The 27,474-nt window shown below is 36.8% G+C and overlaps 1 protein-coding gene across 3 annotated transcripts; it reads right to left on the reverse strand.

Moving 5' to 3' along the window:
- Positions 1-202: 202 nt before the first annotated feature.
- On the reverse strand, positions 203-27,474 carry PTP4A2 (protein tyrosine phosphatase 4A2). Of its 3 annotated transcripts, XM_088790883.1 has the most exons (7): positions 27,332-27,469; positions 13,545-13,680; positions 12,424-13,118; positions 9,763-9,855; positions 5,269-5,399; positions 3,894-3,968; positions 203-2,909 (listed from the first exon to the last, which is right to left on the reverse strand). In XM_088790883.1, exons 3-7 carry the CDS (start codon positions 12,517-12,519, stop codon positions 2,801-2,803), a joined length of 504 nt encoding a protein of 167 aa, XP_088647009.1. In that variant the 5' UTR covers positions 12,520-13,118; positions 13,545-13,680; positions 27,332-27,469; the 3' UTR covers positions 203-2,800. The 3 variants fall into 3 exon arrangements, with proteins under 3 accessions (XP_088647009.1, XP_088647008.1, XP_088647010.1); XM_088790882.1 differs by lacking the exon at positions 13,545-13,680 and having other exon boundaries at positions 27,332-27,474; XM_088790884.1 differs by lacking the exons at positions 13,545-13,680; positions 27,332-27,469 and adding an exon at positions 27,036-27,102.

Genomic DNA, 27,474 nt, shown 5'->3' on the forward strand with positions numbered 1-27,474 from the left:
TGTACCAGATGTATCCCAAGTACAGTTAAGTTTGCCCTATTGAACACCTGGGTGCCATGAAATCTTTAAACTTCCCAACTTCTAATTATTTCACCTCCTTGCAGTAATTCGCAGGACCCAAATCAGACCTTGAGAATACCAAGTTTTCTAAAGAGATATAAGTAAAACTCAACCTGGGATGGAGAACAAATGTACAAACAAAGAGCATGTAAAATATGTTTATTGTTCTTTAAAAGGGTTCAGGGTTTGGTTTTAAATCAGGCTGCACACCTTTCATCAGTCTGACATCTCTCTCACCATGTCAAACTGCTTCAGCTAGCAATACTTCATTAAATCCAAAAGAAAAAAAACTTTTTAATTTTCAGAAAGAAAATCCAGTTCTGAGAACAATTAACATTAGTCTGTAATTTAAAACAAAATGAGAGCTAATGTTTCATGTTGCTTTATTACCCTTCTCATACAGAACCAGGAATGTAATTTTCCTAACTCAGGCAGGCACTGATACGGTGGACACTGCACACACGCATGCACGCGCGCACGCACGCGCACGCACACACACACACACACACACAAACACACACATTGTCTCTCTGTCTCTCCCTCCCCCCAACAACAAAAATCAGAGCATGTCAAAGGAAAAAGGTTTGTTATGGTATTGATCAAAACCCTTGGAGGCAACAGACAGTCTATCTGAGCTTAGAAGATATGCTGTTTTGATCTTGAGCCTATGTTAAAGAAATCTATTGTCATGTTCTGAAATAATTTTGGGTAGTACCATCATTTTTCACTTCAAAATCCTAGAAACAATTTCAAAAAAGCATTATTTTGCTTTGTTTTCTGGGATGGGGAAGAGAGAATCTACAGATTTTCATTTCGTTAAAAACCAAAACAGCTCCGGCACAAGAGATAGGCAGTTCACAGAGCCAGCCAACGTCTGAGGTATCATCACTGAGACAAGGTCCCGGTCCATTCCTACTGGCCTAGCTGATCCTAACAAAATGAGAAGTTTAGGGCTCTGCACAGCAAACTCCAGCAGGACAAGATGACCCTAAGTCTTTATTCAAATCCTTAGAAGCAGAGCACTCTGAAGTATACTACCGTGTTTCCCCGAAAATCAGACCGAGCCGGACAATCAGCTCTAATGCGTCTTATGGAGCAAAAATTCATATAAGATCCTATAAGATCTCATATGAATTTTTGCTCCATAAGACGCATTAGAGGTGATTGTCCAGCCAGGTCTTATTTTTGGGGAAACACAGTATTTAGATAAAGAGTTTAAGAGCCCCTGATGGTATCCTTCAACTTGCTTTGTCGATGCAGCCCGGTCACAACTGCCTTCCACAAAAGAGCAGAAAGACAGCTTTTTTAGATCAGCACATTGAACCCAGCGAACAATGAGCAAAACTGACACTACACCAATTCCACTAACAACAGCCCCTCCTGCTACTGGTCGTCGGGCTGCTCTGTCTCTCCTACCCTGGTAGGGACTGTGGACACATACTCACTAGGCATTGTTGGTTTTGAACCAGCGATTTTTTTTTTTTTTAATCTCATAAAGAACCTAGTAAGAAAATAACAAGGCAATCAGTGGTTAAACTGAACTGTACATAGAAGGGGCAGTTTGGAAAATACCCATCACAGGCATTTCTCAAGTCCAAAGTATTGTGTCTTTGCTGCTACTCCTCTGACTGTTCCTGAATATTCAGAGTACAAATATGTCCTAAACTAAAAAATTTAAACTACCAGCATTCTCTGACATTAGACAGAAAGTCAGAGTAATACTACAGCCCACAATTCTACAAGGTGTAGAAAGTGTGCAAACTCTCTGCCCTGGACACATCTTTAGTGATGGCCTGGAGTACTCCCCTTCAGAAAACAAAAGTTTCTGGGATACTCACTTAGCTTCATTGGTTGGAAAAGAGAAGAATTCGACTCTCAGCTAAGTTTTTTGAGAAAAAAAGAGACTCCTCTTAAAATGCCACTTCCCCACTAATTTACCAAAACAAAACCCAAACAAAAGGCTCTTGGCTACTTTGCCTAATGTTGAATAGAGTTTTCAAGAAAAGAAACTAACATGAACACCCCATCATCAGCAAAGACTAAAACCACCTGGATCGTATAATATATATGCCACTGCTTTTTTTGTTGTTTTGTGTTTTTTTTGGTTTTTGGTTTTTTTTTTGTTTTTTTTCCCCTTAAAAAAGCCCCAGGTGGGCTTAAGGCTGCCAGACTGCACACACATCTACAGCAACAAGGGCTTCTCCTATTCCATCTACAACTTGTATGGGAGGTGGGGGGAGGATTAGGGGAAAGGAGAGAAGAGAGGAAACATATGCCCCCTGCCCCCCACCCCCAAAAAAGGAAAGAAAGAAATCCTACAACAGGAAGATCTATGTGCCAAGCATAATGGAAGAGTGTGCTCCCCAAACAGATGGTTCTGCACAGGCTGATGTTCTGCTGGTTTTCCTTAGAGACCTATTTTGAAAAAGTTAAAAAAGACAGGAGATTTTGAAATAATTCAATCCTGGCAGAAATTCAAACTCCAACACTAGGAGCAAAATCATCCTTCACTGAATTAATCCCTTTTTTTCTTTCTCTTTTTCTTTTCTTAAACATTTTATTCATGTTATAGAGGGATTTCTTTTTTGTTTGCTTTTTTCCAATCATTAGGAGAGTGGTTGAGGAGTACTAAATCCATCACTACTTTGATGACACAGTCAAGATTCCAGATTCACATTTCCAGGTACCAAGAGTCCCCTCTAAATGCCACAATCAAATCAGGCTTCGCTTATATCTCTTCCTACTGAACACAGCAATGCCCATTGGTATCTCTGAAGCGTAATCGCATCTTAGGTCGGTATTTCTCCAGGTAAAGCAGCTGTTTGGAATTGAATGCTCCCCTTCTTTTTCTGAAAATACAAGAATGGCAAACTTTATCATGTAAAAAGAAAGCTGCCTGATTCACTAAAATGCATTATTTATGGTCTAAGGCCTTTCTAACTCTACACAGCTGAAAACCAGCATTTTTCCCATACAATTATCACTTTTTAAGTTGAAACACGAACTCTCTGTGCCTCCCTAAAACTAGACAATTTTCTTTGCTCTTATTAGTCTATTAATCATTTAAAAAAGGTAAGAATGGTTTATCCAGAGACACATGACTATACTCTTCCCAATCAGATTACTATTCTTCAGATTAGAATTGGTATCAAGTATTCAGGATGCATGATCAAGTATTTACATGAAGTAGCAGGCACAGATGGCATTCCTTGAAATATGTTACCTTCCTAGAGCTGCTACCATTCATTTCATGCCCTCTGTCACAAATATTCTATTTTTTCTTTTCTTCTTAAGGGAAAGAGAGAAAGGGTAAGAAAATAATTGCCAAAGAATTCTGGACAGCAAAATAGCATGGCCCATTACTCCAGACTGATGCCAAGATCAGTGTGGGTACTACCATCTGATTTTGTGCCTGAACAAGTAAGTCACTTTAGAGTCCTAGGTGATTAACTACTCCTCTATAGATTCTGCCTTGCCTCTTTGTTAGAGAATTGCATTTTTTAGATATTTTCAACATCCATTAAAAGAGACATGAGATCACTGACAAGCTACTATCTAGCTATTCATTTTAAAGATTCCTACATATTCAAGTCATATACTGGATATACTCTACAGTGGCCAGTTTGCCACCTAAATTAGAATATCTTTAAATCTGAAAGCCAGTAGTATTATTATGAGTCTCTTTATCACGCGCTTTTTGATATCTCCAAACAAACATTATTTTAAGCCAAAGACAGCAAATTATTCCATACTACAAATGGATACTTTCCATAATTCCTTCCTCTTTTATGATCTTACTTTATGTGTTTCTGAACATAAAACTTCATACTCACTGTCTTATAAACTGAACTGCATCTTCGTACTTCATTCCACATTCAATTAAAGCAAGTGCAACCAGCACAGGTGCCCTGCAGTGAGAAACTCATCTGTAAATATCCACATGACTTTGGAATTACAGGACTTTTTTAAAACCCAGGCTTACACATTACCAAAACAATGCAAAGGTTTAACTTCTCTTTTTCCTGTATATATACTAAAATAGCTGATACTTTCCTATACAGTAAAAATATCTATATCATTATAGCTTCCATGGTATTATTTATTTTTAGAAAAGCACTAAATTCTAAACTTTTATTAAGTAAGGTTTACTCTTTAAAACATCACATTGTAGCTCAAAATTTCACATCATCATATGTCAACAAAAATTCTTCATTAGTCTTTAATCATTATCACAAATCAATGTTAGTACAGTTTCCTATCAAATATTAAAAAGATGCCAGACTTTTTCAATAAAATCCTTTTTGTGAGCTAGGGGAGTCAGAGAATTGGTAATTAGGAACATTCTCTCTATATTTTTTAAAGACGTAACAAAGGAAATGTTAAAAAAAAAAAAAAAAATCCATTACAGGGCACTAACTTTGGACTACCTAACTAAAAATAACCACTAGTTATAAAATTGCCCCAAGTCAAGTTCAAATACTACCTTCACCCTTCAGAATCAATACTGAAATTTCTAACCCTAAAGAAGAAACTGTACTACACTAAACTGCAAAAAAGGAAAACAGCAAACAAAAGGGCTGAGCAGAGGTAACGACAGGCTGAGTCACCACCTCCTTGAGGCAACAGCAGCTTGCACTAATGTTTTGAGTCAAAGTACACATCGTAAGTTGACATTTAATCTGCTGTTTACGAGAGTATTGCAACACTATTCCATGCAATGCTTGAGGAAAAAAGTTTTAAAATCAAAGTTAATTTTCATTCTCCATACATCTCTCAGTTTAAAGTTCAGCCATCTGCTCTCCACCTATTAACTTCCCATTCATCTCAAAATTAACCATGTATAGATTCTTCAAAATCTAAAATTATTTTAATTTTTTGGCCCATTTCAAAGACCTGAACCTTTGATTACTTGAAATGGGGAGAAAAAGAAAACATACTGAATTTAGGCTGTATTTTTAGCTCAAAGATAAGGTTATTACATTAAGTCAATTTCAAAACAACTTCTGAACCATCACCCACTAAACCTAATATGGCATCAGAATCAGACAAGCAATGAAACACAAAAAGTAGCTCTGAGAAATCATACACCAGCTTTTGCTCTCATTTCCTTTCCTTTCAGGCAATTTAATATTTAGTGTAACAAACCCAAATTTCTACCAAAGTGAAATTTTTGATAATGAATTCACAGTCAAAAGGGTAAGAGCTTACCTTCCCAATCCTGCAACACAATGCACTGCAACACAGCAACCTGGCTCTTCACGAAATTTGGTTTTTAATAGGTTTAACCAATCATCCACTATCTGATTAGGGGGTGGCGCTCCATCATCAAATGGCCAATCCTGGAAAGAAAAAAAATATTTTACATTGAACTGATTGTTTTCTCCAGGATTAACATCCTACTGCACAATAGATGCACGGTACACAGGGCCGGCCTTATTGAACTAACTATACTATGTGTACTATATATACTTATTCTTAATAACACAACTCTGATCACTGCTGAAAAATGATCCACGATCGAAATTCAAGTGTGCCAAATAAACTTTCTCAGTATAGTCAATGTCTAGTTTTATTTTATGGAAATTTCTTATCAGTGATAAGAAATTAGTGTTCCTCAAATATTTTATATGAACAGAGCAGTAATTAGACAAAGAAAACTAATTAAAGCCAAGACAAAGTAAAAGAAAATACAACACCTGTCAATATGACTTAAAAGTCCGCTCAGGCAAAGAAGTATACCAACTGATCTCTTATTGGTCTCTGCAACTATTTTTGAGGTTTATCCCCCAAATAGTTCTAAGATGACGTCTTTTCTTTAGAGAAAGGCTCTCTGCTAAGAAATCTCCAATAGTTAGCACATTGTAACATAAACATACTACCATCTTTGTGCTTATATTAAAAAAAAAAAAAAAAGCCAAGTAGCAAATATTTAAATATTTTTAAAGCTCTGCCTAAATTACACATATTCCATTTAACAAGCACAGTGCCATATGATAGGGTATTGAGCAAATGGAGACCTTTTTCCCAAGTATTCCTTTCTTGTTATATCCATCAATTTGGGTTGTTTTTTTAATTAAGACCAGCCCCACGTGCATTCACAATACAGGCAGGGGTTTATTTTCCTTGCTACCTAGCAAGATGGTCCTAAGAAACCAATACCAATCAGCTTTGAACAAAGGGGACTCACATTTTACATATCCTCTCTTCCATCTAACTTCAAGGACAGAAATGCAAAAACAATGGGATTTTTTTAAAAGACTATTCTAATAAGATTAGATAAGGACACTTTAAGATACTAGAGAAGGAATAAGAGAAAAGTGACAGAGCACTCATTATTGGCTCCACTAAAACATTTCATGTAGCCCATTAGCCATGACGGTACATTATGTTTGATTTGTCAGCAACACCCCATAATTAAAGGGTTGTCAGTCTTATCATTATAAATGTCACTAGAGTTTAACTGTAAATAGCAGTAAAACCAGTAAGTACCTTAATTGAGAGCTTACTTGCTCTATAATCCCTAAAATGCACCCAGTTAAGAAACAATATGCAACATGCTTCACTAATTCATATAAGCAATTTCTACCAAAAAATTATTTAAAGTAATAATTTAGAAGCATTTGACTTCAAATTGACATAACTGAATCCACCATTAGCCCTTTCCGCTGTGCCTCTGATTTGTAAGAGCATTGGTCAAAGGATCGAAAAGTTTTATGTTGGGGATATTCTCTTATAAAGTGTCCCAAACCCTCTTCACCTAGCAAAAGTAAATTAACAATTCATCTTAAAATCTGTCTAGGAAAAAAGAAAGAAATTCCAAGCTTCATTTTAAATGTCTTTGTTTTTTCAACTTAAGTTAGCCCTTTAATTTTATCTGATCGTATCAATTTATAACAAAACAAAAGGCTAGATTTAAAGGCCTGGAATAAATCCCAGACCTACCATTATCTTCTACAAACTAGTTCAAGTTATTTAGTTCATTTCTATTTCATAAAGGTGTTTACCAATATTATTGGTTCAAACAGACTATGGTCAATCACAGTTCATTTTCTCACCCTGCCATCTGTCAAAACAAACTGATTTCTCCTCTACCCAATGGAGAACATACAGTTGTCCTCCCTTATCCATGGGGGAATACCTTCCAAGACCCCAGTGGATGCCTGAAACTGCAAATAGTACCAAACTCTATATATACTTTGACACTACGTTTTTTTCCTATACATACATACCTATGTTAAAGTTTAATTTATAAATTAGGAACAGTAAGAGATTAACAACATTAATAATAAAATAGAACAATTAAACTGTAATAAAAGTTAGGTAACTGTGGTCTCTCTCTCTCTCTCTCTCTCTCTCTCTCTCTCTCTGGTAATTTTTATATTTTTCAGTCTAAACCTATCCCTAAATCTGTGTAACCACCTCTTGCTTGCAATAAATGGCTTGGTGTCACTTGCTCTCTGGTACAACACACTGCCACCAATCAGAGCACGTTTTCTATTCATGTTTTCCACCCACAAATTTAACACCTTTTCCATTTTAACTAAGTACTTATCAATGTACTGTGGCCGTAACTTATGCAGTCTAAGGTACAACAGCAAAACTAGCACAAATTTCTTTTTCCTTCATCACAATTTCGGACAAAAGACTCATTTTTACTGTGATCTTAGCAACCTTAGCATAAGTTTTTTTCTTTCCTTATTAAGTCGAGAACTTTTACCTTTTCACTTAAAGGAAACACTCACTTTGCAGTTTCTCTCTGGCATATCTGAATTGCCAGTATCACTATTCTTGCCCTTTGGGGCCATTACTAAGTAAAATAAGGGTGACTTGAACACAAGCACTGCAATACCATGACAGTCCATCTGATAACTGAGGCACCTACTAAGTCACTAATGGGCAGGTAGCACATACAGTATGGATATGCTGGACAAAGGAAGAATTCACATCCCAGGTGAGAAAAAGCAAGATGTCATCACACTGCTTAGAATGGCACACAATTTAAAATTTATGATTTGTTTATTTCTAGAATTTTCCACTTAATAATTTAAGACCACATCTGACCACAGGGTAACTGAAACCGTGGATAAGGAGGAACCACTGTACTCACAGGGAAAAGAACTTGTATTCAGCCTGGTTTCAGAAGTTAAATTTTGGGTTTTTTATTTTTATTTTGTGGGTTTTTCTTAATTGGGGAATATCGGGGAACACTGTTTCTCCAGGGCCCATCAGCTCCAAGTCGTTGTCCTTCAATCTAGTTGTGGAGGGCACAGCTCAGCTCCAAGTCCAGTTGCTGGCCTCAATCTTAATTGCAGGGGGCGCAGCCCACCATACCATGCGGGAATTGCACCAGCGACCTTGTTGTTGAGAGCTGGCGCTCTAAACAGCTGAGCCATCCCGCTGCCCCTCGGCAGCTCAGTGGCAGCTCGTTGTCTTGAGTCTAGCTGTGGAGGGTGCAGCTCACTGGCCCATGTGGGAATCAAACAGGCAACCCTGCTGTTCAGAGCTTGCACTCTAACCAACTGAGCCACCCGGCCGCCCAAATTTTTTAATTTTTTTTTTTTACACACGGCTACATTTTACACGTTTATACTTATCCTCAGTGATTTCCAGCTAGGAGGCCTTAAAGTCATTTAGAAATGGATTTGCAAGCAAATTACTGCCATGCCATACTACTCAAACACATTTTTTTAAAACCATAATACTTAGCTATTTAGTTTTTGTGTTTTCACCAAAATGGAGCTGAGGAAACTTTATGGATAAGACAGGATGACTGCCTTACCAACAGGACATTTATTTTCTTTGCATGAACTACCTGTCCAACTATTGACGGATACAATGAAGACTACAGAACTACCTCTCAATAAAAAGTAGGAACATAACCTCATACCAGTACCTCTTTATTATTTTCTTCCTAACCAACTACTTAAAAAATCTCCAGTTCTCTTCCTACTACACTACCTTCCCACAATCAAATCAAATAGCTCTAAAACAACTAAAACTACAAGGTCATTTCATTACATGCTCCTGAAATTTAGACAACTATTTAGGGAAGAAGGTATAAAATTTTACCTCATCTGAGGCTCCTGTTTTCGATAATAAAACAGTATATATAGGGGATAGGGAGGAATTTAAAATAATTCCAATTACTTTATGTTCAAACTGAACTATGAAAGAAATCTAATCACACAAAAAGTTTCTTAGGAACCTACCAAAAAGTATCAGAAACTATGCTGATAACTTTAGAGCAAGATGCCTTCTCCCTCTCCTTTCTTATCTTCTTCTCCCACCTTTTTGTCCCCTACAAGTTAACCACAAAATATTAAGTAACCAATTTTATTTGCAAGTGATAGAGAATATTTCCATGTGACTTATGAATGTATGATAGGAACTACTTTCAGTTAGATTCAAACCAAGAGCCTGGAAACAAAAGCTAAATATTGCATTAATCTCCTAGAAAACACAAAATACAGATTTCCATTTTCTTGAAGTGTTCACTAAATTTTACTTTTTATTGGTTGAAAATACTCTGCAATTGTAGAATTTAAGAGCACAAATGACCAAAACTGCCACTCCAAAGGAATTTAATGGTTGCTATGAACATTGTATCTCTCAAGCAACCTATTACGTGCCAAGTTTTAAAAATATCTATGTTTGAAAGGGATAACTTGTTTTTAAAGAAAAATTAAAACACTACACACTCACTAGAACGTGGATTCCTTCTTTTTCAACTGGAGCTTTATCATATGTAGCATCACAAACTCGAACCAAAGTTGTCACTCCATACTTCTTAAGTTCCTTTAAAGAAAAACAAATATAAGGGTACTTGTTTTAGAATCTACAACCAAAGCTTTAAAAATGTACTATTATAAATGGAAACAATGAGATATCATTCTTCCACAAGTATCACTCATTGTGGCAACATATACAATGGACGCTCTTGCACTCTCAGTGGAAGCATCTGTAAGACTCACCTTTACAGAGGGCAATTTGGTAGCACAACACAAACACTTTAAAAGCACACATATACTTTGACCTAGAAATTCTACTTCTGGGAGTTTTTACTAACAGAATAATTAAAGACATACACAAAGACTTGGGTGCCAGCACATTCAGCACAGGCTGTTGGGAATGGTAAAAAGCCGGAAACAACATTAATGGTCAAAAAAACAGGGGAATTATTAAAATATGGTACATCCATAAAGAATACTATGACCGCCATAAAAATAATACTAAAAAGGTTGGGGAAAGATTTTTAAAAATATACAGTGTGATCCTATCTGTACCTGTATTTATAAATATTACACATATATGCAGAGAATAAAACATCTAGAAGTCAGGTATTAACAGTTAAATATTTTTAAATTGTCTTTTGCTTATCTGTATCTTCTTTTATGTAGTAAGTACTTATTGTTATTTTTACTTCAAAGAAACAAATAAGTTACTTTGAAATTACAATTTAGAAAGTGGTATTATATTACAAAACCAACTAACACACAAACAATTACAGCCAGAAGCCGTGCTCCTTTAAAAACATTCCTACAGAACTCCTAATCCAGTGACTACCTATCTTCAAGGGGCCACCACCATCTTTTTATAGTTGCAGGAGGACAGAGGACTCTGCCACTTTTGGAATCTATAGCCAAGGAATCCACAGGCTTAAAGGTGACTGAACAACCTAAGGGCACACGGGCCTAGAATCAATTTGTATACTGTATACACAAAGTTAAGAAGCTCAAAGACTTGTAAGTACAGGTAACCCCCGTATAACATGGTTGCTAGGTTCATAAAAATGCCGTGTTATGTGAATCCATGTTATACGAAACAAAGAACAAGTACAAAAAAGGGGGTTAGGTTCCAAAACTTAAAAAAAATACTATTATATTTTTATAATTAAGAGAAATATCTTTATTAAAGCAACTTTCACCAAAAGTATGACATATTAATATGTATTAAATAATGTTTTCTTTGTCATCACTACTAAGCACCATTAACCAAGAGCGTTTTCTTTTTGACAAGATACTTCATCCTCTGAACTTAATACTCCCCAAACAAAATGGATTTAAAATTCTAATACATTTTAAAATTCTGCAGTCAAATCTGATATGACATCCACACTCGAATCAAAAATTTCAAATGAGATTATCTTTTGCTCTTAAAAGCTCTTATTACGTTCCGTGTTATTCGGGGTTTTCCCTAATTCTCAAACCGTGTTACAGTGAAACTGTGTTCTAGGATGCCCTGTTATACGAGGGTTTCCCCAATTCTCGAACCGTGTTATGGAAGTGCCGTGTCATAGGGGGTTACCTGTATATAGGTATGAGCAAGAACCGTGATATCCTGTATCATGTGGTTAAAGAGTAAAGTTATTTTAATTGCTAACGGACTTTAGTTTTCACAGAAAGGCCTTCTTATAAAACATACTCAGGAAAGTTGTTAGAATTACACTAAATCAAGAATTAAGAAGTTTCAAAATACAAATAAAATCCCATTGAAATGAACATCATAGTGGCCATTCATTGAAAGGTTATGGTCGAATTTTTTATGGTAAATATTTGTGGCCTTAAGCAAGTCAAACCTCTTTTGAATTCAGTTTTGCATCTGTAAAATGAGAGGGGTAGATTTAGGATCTCTAGCAGTTCATCCAGCTCTCTAGGTATACTCTATAAAATATGTCAACAGAAATCACATTCAAACTAAACAACCAGGGAATGATTAACAAGCTTACATTCAAATGTTTGTTGAATGAAGTACAAAGAGTTCTACTATTACCAATAGAAAAATGAAGGATCTGACTTGACGTAAAACTGCTACCTATAATAAATACCTTTCCTTCCCCCAAGTTTCTGGACACTTGTAGTATATGATAGTTATTATTGCTAAATAGTTCTGGGGGAGCTTTTCATCAAAAGTGATTAGAATAGTTGAGGTAGACATGAGTTTTAGTGTAAGAGACAGTTCTACTATGCACTTTGCGCCTTTAGGCAAATTACTAAATCACTCTGAGCCTCAGTTTCCTCATCTGTAAGAGGGAGATAATAATGGTACCTATACCTCATAGAGGTATTATGAGGAATAAATGACATAATGCATAAAATTGCTTATTGTAATGCTGGGTACAAAGTGTTCAAAAGTGTTTATTATTTTTATACTAATTTCTAAGGTCTCCCCAAATTCCATAAATGTTCTTTTAAAAATCTGTTATAACTAATTCAACCCAATTCAAAGATTGGTAGGATGACCACCCATACTCCGATCACAAAAATAAATGCCTTTATGATAAGATTTCTTTGTAACAGTGTTAATTTTTAATGGAATTTTACCTAATCCAATCCCAAAAGTAGACCATGCCAGCTACGAACTTACCTCTGTGAACTTGTTGAGGGTAGCATTGGTAGGGTTGTGAGTTATCAGAAAACGCATGTTCTCGTACGAGATCTCCACAGGGGCTGGACGGTTCATTATGGCAAAGAAAAAGTGTGAGCGTGCGTGTGTGAGTGTGATGGGAAAGAATTTTTTCTTAAAAATAATCAATAAATCTTGAAATGTTTCACAGCAGAAAACATTAAAAAGACCACTAAAATGCCTATTATCAATCAGTGTTTTCTCTATTCAACTTGTTTATTCTTTAAAAAGCTTCTCTCTTCAAGACAAGCAGAAGTATTTAGAATCCACTTGAATCCAAATTCAACTTGGGCCTCAATGTCTGCAGATGGATACCTTCAGACTCCAAAAAATCCAACTACATACAAAACTAAGCAGCCTTTACTACATTTAGGCACTAGTGAAACAAGTTAAAAGTGTGGGTCACTTTCCACTTTTGTTTACTTGATGCTTAATTTTACTGGAGTCATTAAAAGAAATATGCTTGCAATAAAAAAAAAAAAGCCAACTATTTCTGAGGCCAGTCTCGGTGTGCAGAGTCTTCAAGGCAATGTTAATTATGGCACATAGAACCCCCAAGCTCACTTGTCAGCAAAAACGCTGTGCTGAGCCTGGCAGAAGTCTGCCCTCACACTCAGAATCGCCATAAATGTGCAACGTATATTCCAACGAAAAACCTGGAAGAGAAAAGCATAAGTAAAATGAACTGAAGGTTGATAGCATCATAAACACAATGCCCAGAGACAAGAATGCATTCTTTATGAGCCCAAGGCATCTGAAATGTCACCAATTCTAAATTATTGCCATCTATAGAGAACAGGATAAAAGCATATACCAAGAGTTTTAAAAGCCAGAGATTCAAAAGTCAAGTATTGTCTTTCTTTTTTCAAAACAGGATCCAACAAGCAAAGTTTCTGTGCTAACAAGATTGTTTCAAACTCAAAGTCATTTTTAAATGATTAAAAGACCCTTAAAGAAACCTTCCCTCTATGGGTTCTTCATAAAGTTCACATCGATCTCATTTTTTGGCTTTGACGGTTAAGTCCTTCACATATTCTTTGCTTAAAATAATATATATCTATAAATGGATGGAGGATATTTACCAAAATTCCACTTTGAGGATTTAATTCTTTCCATCCAAAGTATATACATTGGCCCCCAATTAGGATACTAGTCCATAAAGTACTTCTTTCAAAAAATTATCTTCTTTTCCTCACAACTCTGAGTAGTTGTTACTACCTACGAGGAATGAGGAAAAAGGATCAGAAAAGTGAAGTGACTTGTCTAAGGTGAATGAATTAGTTGACCCCAAATTCAAACCCAAATCTTCTGTTAGTTCCGTGTTTTTCCAATGTACCATAATGCCAGCTGACTCTAATATGTAAATCCCATCCTCTCATTTTCTAGTCCAGTTTTACCTTTTCACTATTTCTCACATCAGTACCTCAGGAATACAAAAGCATCTAACAATGACTTACACAGTATTATCCTGCCCAAATATTAATCCCTACCAAAAACAAAGTAAGAAAGAGAAGTGGCAGAATTTAATATTTTAGGCCCGCTGCTTTGAAACACAGTCATCTTTATAAGCCCGCTCAGAGTGTCAACATAATCACAATTCCTCTGGAAATAGGGACAAGATCTAAATTATTTCACTTGCCTCTTCCTTAAGCTACCAATAAATGCTTATTTAGAAGTCTCTAAAAAAAGATAACTGTGACCAGACCAAAAAAAAAGAAAGATAATGACTACAAAACCATTTCAGGAAGAAACTGAATATAAATTACAAAGAACCTAGGCTTACAAACTTTGAAACCTATTCATCTATCCAAGTCTTTTTATGATATTCTTATGGCATTTTATTTTGTAAGTTACATACTTGCGGTAATATTACCATGGACACAAGTGCAAAACTAAAACATTCCTAAAATATGAAAGACAGGTAAGAAATCAAAATGGGATTCTAAGAATTTCAATACCTCAGCAGAATGAGTTACCCACAATAAAAGTGCAAAACTTCTACTCTCAAACTAAGAAAAACAAAAATACACACCACCACCACTCTTCCTCACTCATAATTCTAAATTCTAACTGTAACCCTAAAACACAGCCGCCTTCGATTACACATTTCATAGAGTACTCCTTGTAAAAGTCAAGAAATTTTAAAGCTAGAAGAAACTTAGAGATGAACTACTCTGATCTTTAAAAAACAGATGATGTGTGGGATCCAGTGAGGTTAAAATGACTTAATAAGACCACATTACTAACTAGACGCAGCTCAAGGACAAGAGGCCAGGTCTCCTAACTCCCTATTTTTCTTTCAATTTTGACTAATGGAGGTACCCACATATCTTTCAAGTCATACTCTTTTTCATATAAGTGTAACTTTTCTTCAAGTATTTGCTTGGAGGTTCATCTGCAACTCTGTGACCTTATAATAAGGGGAGAAAAGATGATTAAAGTAACTACTCAAAGAACAATGGTTCGCACGCAGTGCAGAGCAAAACCCAAGGAAATTCTAACCTGTTTGAATCCCTTTGGTTTAATGATGTTATCACAGCTAATATGTGTGTCAGCTGAGTAAAGGCACTGAAAGACCTGCATTGTAGTGATGGCCAGGCATAAAAGGTTACAGCTCTAGCATTAAGTTTTCTACCCAGTCTCCAGTGTTTGTCTGCCCAGCAAACAGAACAAGCTTTATCCCATCTTATTCCTCCTCCAAGTTCATTTTGGAAGGACCACTTCCAGGGATAAGGACAATTCATTATTAGATTTTTAATTCTTAACACCATACTGAGATCCCTAGCAAAAGAACTTCTGCCAAATGAAACAGTGTGTTCTATCAATGTTAACAGATACATGATAAAAGTAAGCTTCTGTTCCTTCCCCCACCCCAAGCATTCAACTACATACACATCAACAGTTAAATGTTTTTGCACCTGTCAATTCAGATAAACTAATGTTAATTCCTGTGACACCCATAAGAATGCAAAGCAAACAGTCTGTAAAAAATCATAAACAACTTACCACAGCTGGAAAGTACTCAAAAGTTACAGAACCCTATATTTTAGCATAAACTCAGCACCTGTACAGCTTACAAAAAACAATCTTCTAAAATTCTCTCTGGCATTAATTCTGCTCTATCTACTTAAATAAAAATTGATTTTGTTTTAATTTATCAGGTGATAAAGAAGCAAGGTTTACATGACATATAACAGTGGCCAAATTCAAATATGCACCCAACTACTCTCTCCACCCTTTATTTTTATCTTTTATAAAACCTAACTTTTAAAATGTTGAATTTAGGACATTTCCATTTCACAGGCAATATTTCCATTTTTAACAAAAGAATAAACTTCACTGAATGATTAGAAAAAATGGCCTGTGGCAAAGAAGTCCTTTTAAATTGAGGAGGAGGAGGAAGGGTAAGGAGAAGGAGAAAGAAGAATGAAGGGGCCTGGAAGAGAGCAAGAAAGCACAGGCTACCAAGCTAAGGCAGTGCACTGCCAATAAGACGAAGTCAGTAACACAACAGAATACTTAAAACTCTGAAGAGGAATATGTTAGAGTTCAAATGGCCAGTGTGAATATTGTAATGCTAACATCTACCTAGATGAGAATCAAAAACTAACACGCATGAAATAATACAATATGCATTCTTAAATAGAAAATTATGCAGAGGTCAAAAAGAATAAAACAGATTTATATGAACTGTTATGGCAAGATGGCTGAAAGACTAATAAATGAAAAGGGCAAGATATATAAGAGTATGAACAGTATATATAGAAATATTTGTAAGTGCTGTGTATGCTTTCATACCCATGGACTGTCTGGAAAGTTACAAAGAGTGGTTGCCTGGAAGGGAGCTGAAGGCCAGGAGTATGATTTAATATTTTTTTTAAGCTTTACTTTTGAATTTCCACGTACATATGTTGCCTTAATTTTTTTTTTAATGCTAGGGTGATAAATAACACTACAATAATCTACAATCCATTACATTCGTAACAGTGCTATAACCATGGGATTACAAAGAGCCTGAAGACAGTCCCTCTGCTCCAGACAGGCCTGTACCTACACAATTTCAGAAAGACAGTTTTCTTCTTTGTTTAAGACACTAAATTAATGAGCAAAATTCAGGTCCTGCTTTGGCAACTGTAATTCTAAGTTCAAATATAAACAAAGAATTCAAGAGTGTAAGAGAACTTTTAACCCAAACTTTTGAAAATTCTGTCAATCCACTCACATCAAGCTTTCCACTGAGAAATAACCTCTTTCCAAATTAAAGCAAATTATGCAATAAAACCCTCTAACTTGATGGGCTATGCCAGTATTCACCAAATTAGCACATTATATATTAATGCACAATAAAGAAGTATAGGTCTAAGAACGTAAAATCTAAAAGCAAAGGTCAAACAAGCATACATTTACTGTTACTTTTCTTACCAAAATTCTACAGGAAGTCATGCAAATTTGAGTCAGCTTGGTCTGTACAAACAGGCAACATGAAAGCATTAATACTGTATACAAAACTAAAATCTTGCAACAATTTTTTCCTAAAACAAATTCATTTCACTTCAACAAAGACACTTGCATTTCCTTTAAAGTGTGAATAATCTGTTAACAGTAAAGAATTCATTCTCTGAAGTTAGACATTTTCCTTGCAATTTGGCTAAAAATTTATTAATTCAAATATTTATTGGACATATATACACTATGTGTCTCATATATATGTTATATACTGTGTGTCACTTTTAGTTGTAGCAAGAGCAGTAAACAAAACAAACAAAAATTCCTGTCAGGATGGATCTTATATTTTAGTAGGTAGAAAAAGACAAAATATGCCACTGCTATGGAGAAAAATACAAAGCAGGGCAATTTGTCGTGCTTCCAATTTTAAATAAGGCTATCAGGAAAGACCTCACTGGAAAAAGTGACATTTTATCCAAGAGCTGGGGGTATGAGCCAAATAGATGTTTGAGGGAACATTCTAGGCAGAGGGATTAGCTGTTGCAAAGGTTACGAGGTGGGGCCATGCTTGCAATGTTCTAGAAACAGCAAGGGGTCAGTGCTACTGGAGCAGAGAAGGCAAGGGAATGAATAGGGTCAGAGAAATAAGAGAGCCTTATGGGCCAATGTAAGTATTTGGCTTTTATTCTGGAAAAAAATGAGACTTCAAACAAGAGTGCCCATTTATGTTTAAAAGGCTCACTGACTACTCTGTGAAGTTAGATTATCTGAGTAGTAGGGGAGGAAGCGGGAAGGATCAGATAGGAGCCCGTTGTTATACTCCAGGAAGACACAGTGGTATAGCTTGGGCCCGGGTAACAGCAGTAGAGTGCATAAGAAGGGATCCAATTCAAGATATACTTTGAGGTGGAACCTAAAGGATTTGTCCACAGACTGGATATGGATCTGTGAAAAAAAAAGTCAAGGCTCTGAGTAACTGTAAGAACTGAGTAACTGTAAAAACCTAACAACATTCAGAGGCTATTCCAATAAACATAAAATCTTCACAGCCATCAAGGAAGAAAAGCAGAGAAATTCCTCTGTAAAGTACTACTGTATCTACTGCACCTTGACCATTTGAGAGAAAAACTATCTTACGACTTGTAAACTAAAGAGAACTCAATTTTGCTAATTAAACACTCATCTTCTGGTCAACTGGTCTCAAACTGAAATTTTACTCATCTTTCATAACTTACTCCCAACTCATCAGAGCCCTGTAGAAAAAAGTTCTATTCTCTGTGCAACTTATCTTTGTTCAACCCCCTATTGCTGCAAACTAAAATTGAATACATCTCGCTCCTTGAACTTAGAAAATTCAAATTAATGTTAGTTCTCCTGCCCTACTGGGCTACAGTCCTGGAGAGTTGATAAAGAAAGAGATACCCATTAAATCCTGCACAAATTAGGATCCAAAATATATGTAAACAAGCTGAAAATAGCAAGATGCTTCTTTACTGCTAAAAAATAGTTTCATAGTTACTCCCTTGGTTATTCCCACCTTTCCACTTCCTCATTTAAGGAGGGAACTTGAAAATCAAGTTCCAGTACAGAAATCAATAATCAGTTCTATAAAAAGAAATTATGACATTGATGGTGGGAAAATATTTTAACATTTTAGAACCAGCAGGAGGTCTGTGGCCCGTGGCCTGCCACTTAGAAAGGAAAGGAAAGCAATTAACCAACAATCACACCTGCTTCTGAGAACAGTGACAGTTATTTACTGAAGTCCTGTGGGCGCAGTTCCAACGCAAATGAAAAGGGAGTGGTTTTCAACTTTGCATGTACCCTGGTGATTAGTTGTCCTTTTCTAGTAATTTCTACCTCTACGAATAACTATAAGACAAAAAATTGCATCAAATATTTATTTTCATGCCACACTTGAAAATATTTACTTTTCAATTTTGTACTCCATTGTTCCTTTAAAGACTAAAAATTCTCCAGCTAAATCTCTTATCCAAATTATTTTTCTTTTCATTAATAAATTTAAATGGAAGTAATAACACTACAGCCAATTTTCACTTTTTTAAAAAAATTATTTGAATACCAGCAGTAACATTAAAAATCCCAACAGCACAATTCTAATATTAGGCATGAATCTTGTTTTCAGTGAATCTCTTAAAAATTAAGTTAAATAGCTCTATTAAATTGATTCTATTCATTCATACTTTCATTTCCATGGAAAGGTATCAGGGCTATCCTCTCTATGGACTTTAGTTTATGTGCATTTTAAGACTCCCAAGCCTCTTTATTATTAAGTTTAAGCACATTCTTTTTCTAAACAACTATGGTAACCTCCTTCAGACAATAAGAACTATCTCAAACTCAGATGCATTCCCAAAAAACTAAGTCCCAAGATTTGTTTTCTTCCTTCCTTCCATGCTTCTTTCTTTAATCTCAAAAGGCTAATTGTCCTAAGAACAATTTAAGTCTTAATCATCTTAATTTAGTTTCCAACATCACTAAACATACACAAACCCAAGAACTACTGAATCAATTATTTCTTTAATAAAGAAATGCATTTAAGAGTCTGAACTTCAACTGTAATAAAGCAAATTCAGTAGAAAAAAATCCAAAAGGACACCTGGATTCACTGTCACCACCACTTCGAAATGTTTTTCTGAGCTATATCAGGACAGTTAGAATGACTGTAACAGCTGCGAGTTCCCTGAGGTTGCAAAATAGATACTTGGAAAAAGGTTATTTGAATCACCTTTCAAAATAACCTACAGCACAGGAGCAGCATGCAAAGCAAAAACTTCCAGGCTATTGTTAGCATTATTTAAAATATATGTTTCAGAGCTTAGCAGTTTATGGGTCAGCTTAACTCTTTCATTTCCCTATTTTGTCAAATGTATTGAGTCTATTTAAAGGTCCTGTTCAAGTATCTGCCATCAAAAGGGGGGAAGGAAGCTCTTTATGTACAGGATACGGCATAAAAACATTCCAAATTACGTCTTGTCAGCACAAATTCTTTTGTTTGAGCCCCAGAAATTTTTCTGCTGTTAGTGCGTTTTGGTCCAAGTTTCCCCTAAAACCGGGTAAGTTACACTTCACTTCCTCTCCTAAACTTGCTTTTCATAAATTATATACTTCACAGCCATCTCTGTGTACTGAGTATAGTACAAGATAAACAGACAAGAAGCCAAATCACAATATTTGGAGCTGCTGGTGGCCTTTTAAAATATACTGTCTGCGCACTATTTGCCCAATAATGGCTTGATGTTTATTTCCATAAAACACAACACTCACAATCTTTAAAAAAAAAAAACCAACCAGTTATTTCACTTTACATAATAATATGAAGTAAAAATGGTGAAATATCTCAGTAATGCCATGTCAAGGGGTTATTATTCTTTGCTCACTAGCTTCGAACATGGATCCCCTTCCTTCTCTTCCCACTTGAAGAATGCAAAATTGAACGTCTTGTCCTCTTGCTCCAAATGCTTACTGAGATGAGGGGCAATACACCACCTCTGAATGATGCTAAAATGCAGCACACCCAATCTTGTCAGTATTTGTGTAACTCTGTATACACACCACACAAACATTATCCAGGATCAAGATCCTAGAACAATCAACGTGGGTAAAAAAATATTTGATGATGGGCATTAAAATTTCACATCAATCCTACATACTTGGAAGCTACAAAGTAAGGGTGAGTAGAATGGAGTAGGATTAATTAAGACCTCGGAGGAAAGGTAAAACTTTTATGACGAGACTAGTAGAAACAGTGAAAGGCATGGTAGGTAGCATGACTTGGGAAAAGACGTGAGTCTTTGGTTAGATATCTCTGGGGAGGCCTTGACCATGTTGAGAATTTCAAACCAATTCAAATGCAATAAAAGCTCTTAGGATTTTAAAAGTAGAGTAGTAGTCAGGAAGCAACTCTTGGCTCACTGAGAGAAAACAAATACAGTTGACCCTTGAACAACGAGGGGTTAGGGGCACCAACCCCCACCTACAGTCGAAAATCCATGTATAACTTTTGACTCCCCCAAAATTTTAAGTTGTCCCTTGGTACATGCGGGGAATTGGTTCCAGGACACCACCACCACCCCCACCAGCAGCCCCCCACCTCCACCCCCGCTGCCGCCACCACAGATACCAAAATCCTCAGATGTTCGGGTCCCCTGTATATAATGGTTAGATCAATGCATCCAGTTGGCCCTCTGCAATTGCAAACTCCCAATCATGGATCTAAAACAGTACAGGCAGTTATTTTTAAAATCCACGTATAAGTGGACCCATGCAGTTCAAACCTATGTTGTTCAAGGGTCAACTGTATTGCCCTATTGGTGGGCATCTGCCTGATCTGCTGAACAACTCCATAATTACCAACGAACTTCACAAAAATAGTCTCACAACTTACTAAATCCTGATAATTGGATTATTTTTCCTAGTCAACAAATGAGTTTAAATTCTACTTGTTGATGACATCCAAATGAAGATCTCATATCGCACTAGAAAAACAATTCAGAGTATAGCCTACGACTTAAATTTGAAGTGCTTTTTATCCAGAAAGATCTAAATTATTTGAATAATTTAAACCAATCACCAAAAGGAAACTTGTTTGTAACCACACGTGTGGAAAAAGGAATAATGTCACTAGAATCTATTGTTTCTCCATCATATCCTTCTCAATTTGCTGACGAATCCTGCTGATGACTCACATCCGTCTGTACTAACCAGCCACTCTGTTCCCTCATGATAGGCTTTTCACCAATAATGGAAAGTAGAAAACACATCAATTTGTTTTGCTACTAAAAGCAGTAAATATCAACATATGCACATAAATACAATTTAGAAATATTATAGTGGCACAACCTAATGAATGTTTCCTGTAAAACAGTGCAAAAACAAAAAATGTTATGCTCAAAGCTCAACTAAAACTAAAGGACAACCAGAAGAAAGTAGACCCAATTGTGAATTTGAATTCTTGTCAAATGATACATTAGTATAGAGCCAACATTTTTGACCACTGCAGAAATAAAAATATAAAGTAATTTATCTGATCTGCTAAAGCAAATATATCATGTGTGCATTTTATGCCAAAAGAATTAACATTTTCTGAGAAGAATGAAATTTCAACCCAAAAATACTATGAAAGGAATTAAATACACCAATTCTCTAAAGGTAAAGACTGTTCTAATGGTCAAAATATTTTCTCAAAACAGGCTCAACTAGCAAAAAAAAGGGTCAGAGAAAAACTTAATCTTAAAATTCTCTACAGTTTAAAAAGGCAATGTTGTGCAATGTAAATCTGTATTCAAATGATGAAATTTAGTTTCTGGACCACTTAAAATAGAGTGGATGCTGTGTTACAGAACCTATGGGAAAGAAATCAGTGCCGGCAAACAAAAACCATTTGTACTAAAGTCACATAAAAACTGCTGGTATAATCTGTCCATTCCCCATAGTCATTTTTCTGGGAAAGATTTTGTGCCCTGTAAATCTATACTGATTGAACAGATTGTACAGGGAAAACCACCTTAAGACATTGGAGAAGAGTCATTTTCTCACCTGGGTTCTGGTAACTCCACAGGGTACCTGTGGAAAATAAAGAGTCTGCAGTGCTGAGCAGCTTCTTGCCTGGAGGTGCTAGAGTAGTAACAGTTTCTGGTACAGCCTAGACCTCTACAACTCTAAGGAGCAACAGATTTACATACAATATCCACTTGAACTCTACAATAAGCATGCCATTAAGTCTTCAAGTCCCGAGAGAGTAGCCAGAAAGTCAAAGGAACTAAAGAATGTGGTTCAAAGGATAACTGGAAAAAGCTAACAGACACCTCTATACACATACTAGTTCTGAAGTTAAAAATGGATAAAAGACTCTTCTAATATTCCAGATTACCAAACTCAAATCACCATTTCCCAAAGTAATTATAACTGATGGCATCTACTGTTCATTTAACAAACCAAAGGTACACAATTATCTGGACTGTAACACCAAGGACTCTTGTTTTTTAAACTTAGAGAATAATCATCAGTTTCTCTATAAACCAACTTGGGTCTTGAGAAAAATCCGAAAGCAACATCCCCAAAAGAGAAAAAAAAAGTAAAGTACGCAAGTACCTGAAGTATCCTTAAAAAAAATTTCTTTCCAAGCAAAAAAAGGCCAACTTCCTTAACATCAACTTAACTCCTACATAGCTCCCTATAAACTGACTACAGTTAACCAAGGTAGGCGAGGGGGGGAGCCAGAGATTTAAGTACTTTAAGCCCCAAGAAGAAACTTTTTTTATCCACTACCATTTATTTACTGATACTCTAAACTGGATTCCAAAACCTGGCATTCAAAAAAATTGATCTATAAATCAATTTCCTTATCTGTAAAACTGAAAGAATGCCACTTACAGGATTATTATGAACTGTAAATGAGACGATTTACGATTCAGCACAAAGAAAATTATCTTAAGAAGGGAATATTGAAACCGAAACATAACGTTGGACTTCTCAAGTATTCTAAGACCTCAAGAACTCTACCACTACCCCTTCTTGATAAACATAACTACGTGTTTTCCCAAAAATAAGACCTAGCCGGACTGGGTCTTGTATTAATTTTTGCTCCAAAAGACGCATTAGAGCTGATTGTCCAGCTAGGTCTTATTTTTGGGCAAACAAGATAAGTCTACCATGTTAAACTACAGATCCTAATTTTCAGTTGTTCAAATTTTTTAAACATCTCCAACTTCTGAGTAGCATAGCTGATGGTATAGCACATGAAGAAATCAACCTTAGATTTCACTCTTCCAAGAGCAACAGCTAAAAATTAATGTATTGCTTCTCTGCATCTTATCTGTAAATGTTTTTTTCTAGAGGCTTCACTGGTTACCAATCCCACATTCCAACAAAAAGTATAGTCCAAACCCATAAAATAAATCTCTACTAAATTTCAACTTTGTGCCTCAAAATCAGTATTCTGATAAGGGGGGAAGAGGAGTGGTAGAAGAGGGTAAAGGGGGTCTAATACATATGGTGACAGAAGGAGAACTGCCTTTGGGTGGTGAATACACAATGCAAAATACTGATGATGTATTATAGAATCGTACACTTGAAACCTATATAATTTTACTAACCAATGTCACCCCAGTAAATTCAATTTTTAAAAAAATCAGTGTTCTGTAATTACTGCATACAGAAATGCTACCTTTGAGAGACAAATTAATAAAAAGTTAAACCCTAAGAAAAAAACTTTTTTTTTCACCTTGTTCACACAAATGTCTTTTCAAGTAAAATGTAAATATGGGGCTTTCAGACTTGTTAAGTTATATGCAACAAGCATTCAAACATTTACTCTTCCCTAGTGCCACCAAAGTTCAATGATGTTGTAAATAGTTTCTACCTATAAATTCTGTTCATTCAAATTAAATATTACTTGACTGATTCATGGAGGGAGTGGTTTGATTTTTGCTGTTCTGAGTCAGAATATACTGGGTTCAGCAGTTCTGAACAATTTCTCAGTTGTGTAGGTGTCCTAAAATGCTAGTCTTTTCCTGCTACTAAATATAACAAACTGTTGCCTTAGTAGAAAAGTCTTAGTGGTAATAATACTTTGAGTCTATTTCAACTTATATTAACAAAGTGCTTTCATTCTATTTTCTCGCTTGATCTTCACAATCTGAGGTAAATATCCCACAGCTGAACCGAAAGACTTTCATAAAGAAGTAATAATAACTTCTAGCTGACTCTTAGCCCCAATAAATACACTCTTCCTCTTTCCCAAAAAATAAGAAACATAAAAGGCTGCTGAGTTTCTTTAATCAGACTTTCCTTTCCCAGACATGTCCCAGGTGCCTCATAAAAACCTTGTCTCAAAGCACACTCCCTGGGGCCCTAAGAGAATTTCAAGACAGAATCTCTACCCACATAAAAGCCTAGCTTAGGTCCCAAAGAGCCTCAAGTCAGCATCTCCTAAATGATCCCCTTGCCTCCAGCCAGTCTTCTGCTTTAATTTCAACATCTCTCATCTAAACAAGCTGCTAGGTCACTCACTGTGTGGATGAAGACCTTAAAGTGAGACAACCTATTGCGAGGATAGTAATGGTATGGTGGAAAAATCAAAGACTTTGGAGTCAGACAGATCTGGGTTTTTAATCCAACTCTAATTCTTATTACCGTGTTTCCCTGAAAATAAGACCTAGGCAGACAATCAGCTCTAATGCGTCTTTTGGAGCAAAAATTAATATAAGACCCAGTCTTATAGTAAACTAAGACTGGATCTTAATATTAATTTTTGCTCCAAAAGACGCATTAGAGCTGACTGACTGGGTAGGTCTTATTTTCGGGGAAACATAGTCTCTGTGACCTGGGACAAGTTACTTAACTTCTTTGAGTCTCTTCATCTCATCACTGGAAGTCAATGAGGGCTCATCACTGTATCACTAGTGCCTGGCAAATAGAAACCACTCAGTATGTGCTGAATAAATACAAATGAGGACACCTACCATTTTTATAGTACTTGTGAGAATTAAATGAAAGTGTAAAAAGCACCTGGTGCATAGTAGGCACTTAATACTAATTAATCCGGTCCCCCACTAAATAGTAGCAATATTATTTACTATTATTTCCAAAAACAAGAGAGCATGCTAGCAATTGAGAAAAAGAATGCTCTAAGGAAAATATAATTTCTGACATATCAATGCTTTTGCCTCTGATTCTATTATTACTATTAAAAGGACCACTCTACCCTTTGCTTATCATATTGAAAGAATCTCAACTTCTAAGAGAAGTCCCATCATTAAGGTGTAAAATCCACATCAAGGTACTCTTCATCAAGAACTCCCTACTTCTACAACAAAAGAATCTGGGAAAAGCCCATGACAATGATTAGTCCATTCACTATCCAATATGAAACAACTTTAAAAATGTCAAAATCACAATACTGGCAAACAACTTCTCAACATCTTCACCAACACAATGTTATGCTGGCAAGTGATTCTGAAGCCTTAATAATGTATCATTCATTCTGTCGCCTTAATTTCCTTTTGCACATTGAATAAAGCATAACATCATTCACTTCCTGTCTGAAACTACTCTGTAATATAAAGCACGGCAGCAAATAACTACCATATTCTAATCCAGTAGTGGTTGTAGTGTGGTTGACTCCAGACAAGCAGCATTTGCTGAAATGTCTCCAGTGAAGCTAGAACTGCTAGACACTTTATGTCTCTTGACAAATTCCAGGAAATAATAAAGTAGCCTATGATTCTTCATCATCAACGTTACTACATCATCATCATCATCATCATTATTTAAGAGCTTTTCTCCAGAAGGGTGGGAAAGAACCACAATCTAAAATTTACCTAACCATAAAATACCTAACAATAAAATACCTTTCACTTGAAAGGCCACCAGCACTTTACAAAAGACCCTATGTTTCTGAACACTAAAGGCAAGAGCCTAGGATCCTGGGCAATAGGCAAGTTTTAGTTAGCTCTCGCAGCCCCAGACTAAAAGGGATGACAACCATATCCTTGACAAATTTGGAAATTTAAGTCGATATCATGAAACAAGGGGGAAATTTTTACCCAAAAAAAAAAAAAAAAAAAAGGCACATCCTTTTTTTTTTTTTTTAAATCCCCGAGCCAGAAGATGATAGTACCACTAGAATATTCTCCTATACACCTCTTCCTCATGCTTGAACCCAAGAACCCAGGGACTAGATGTTCATGGAAAGAACTCCCTAACCCAGGACAGCAGGATTCCCTGCCGCTGTACACAGCGATCAAGGAGAGCCTCCCGGAAGCCTGCTCACACACTGGACAGATGCAGGCACACCCTTCCATACGCCCTCCTCTGCCATTCACCTCCCCAACCTCTCTCACACCGCGCTCATATTCTCCCCACACTCGCTCACTCATTCCAGACACTGCCCCCACGCTCACGCACCTCCTACACTCACTCACACTCTCCCCACACCGTCCACACAGATAGTCTCCCCACACGCACTCCCTACCCACACTCCCACCACTCTCCTGTACACTCACCCCCACTCACACACATTCCCCTCCATACTGCTCCCAACTCCCCCATCCACACTTTCTACCTCCTACTCCCCCCTTCCCGCACCCCACATGCACACTCACCCTTCTCCCCAACTCACACGCTCCTTCCGCTTCACACATGTACATTTCCTCCCATCCACAGTCAACGTTCTCTCTCTCTCACACACACACACACACACACACACACACACACACGATGCCCCCCTTCCTCGTTCTCCTCGCTTCCTGGCCGCGCTTCCCCCGCCCCGGGCCCCAGCCTGGCCCTCCTTCCGGGGACGTGTCTCGGGCCTGCACTAATGGCTGCGGCGCCTCCCGCCCTCCCTTTCCCGGCGGCCCGGGGAGCCGGCGCGGGGGCCGCCCGGGAGCAGCGCACTCACGCTGGCGAGCTGAGGACTGGGCATTGACGTCCGGCGGCGGCGGGAGCGAGGAGGCGCCTCTCTCCTCAATCACCTCGGCGGCGGCGGCGGCGGCGGTAGCGGTGGCGGCGGCGGCGACGACTCCCCCCCAGCCTCGGCGCGCG

Source organism: Rhinolophus sinicus, chromosome 14 (assembly GCF_057876585.1).
Source record: "Rhinolophus sinicus isolate RSI-liver-muscle chromosome 14, RSI-T2T, whole genome shotgun sequence".
In the NCBI taxonomy this organism is placed as follows: domain Eukaryota; kingdom Metazoa; phylum Chordata; class Mammalia; order Chiroptera; family Rhinolophidae; genus Rhinolophus; species Rhinolophus sinicus.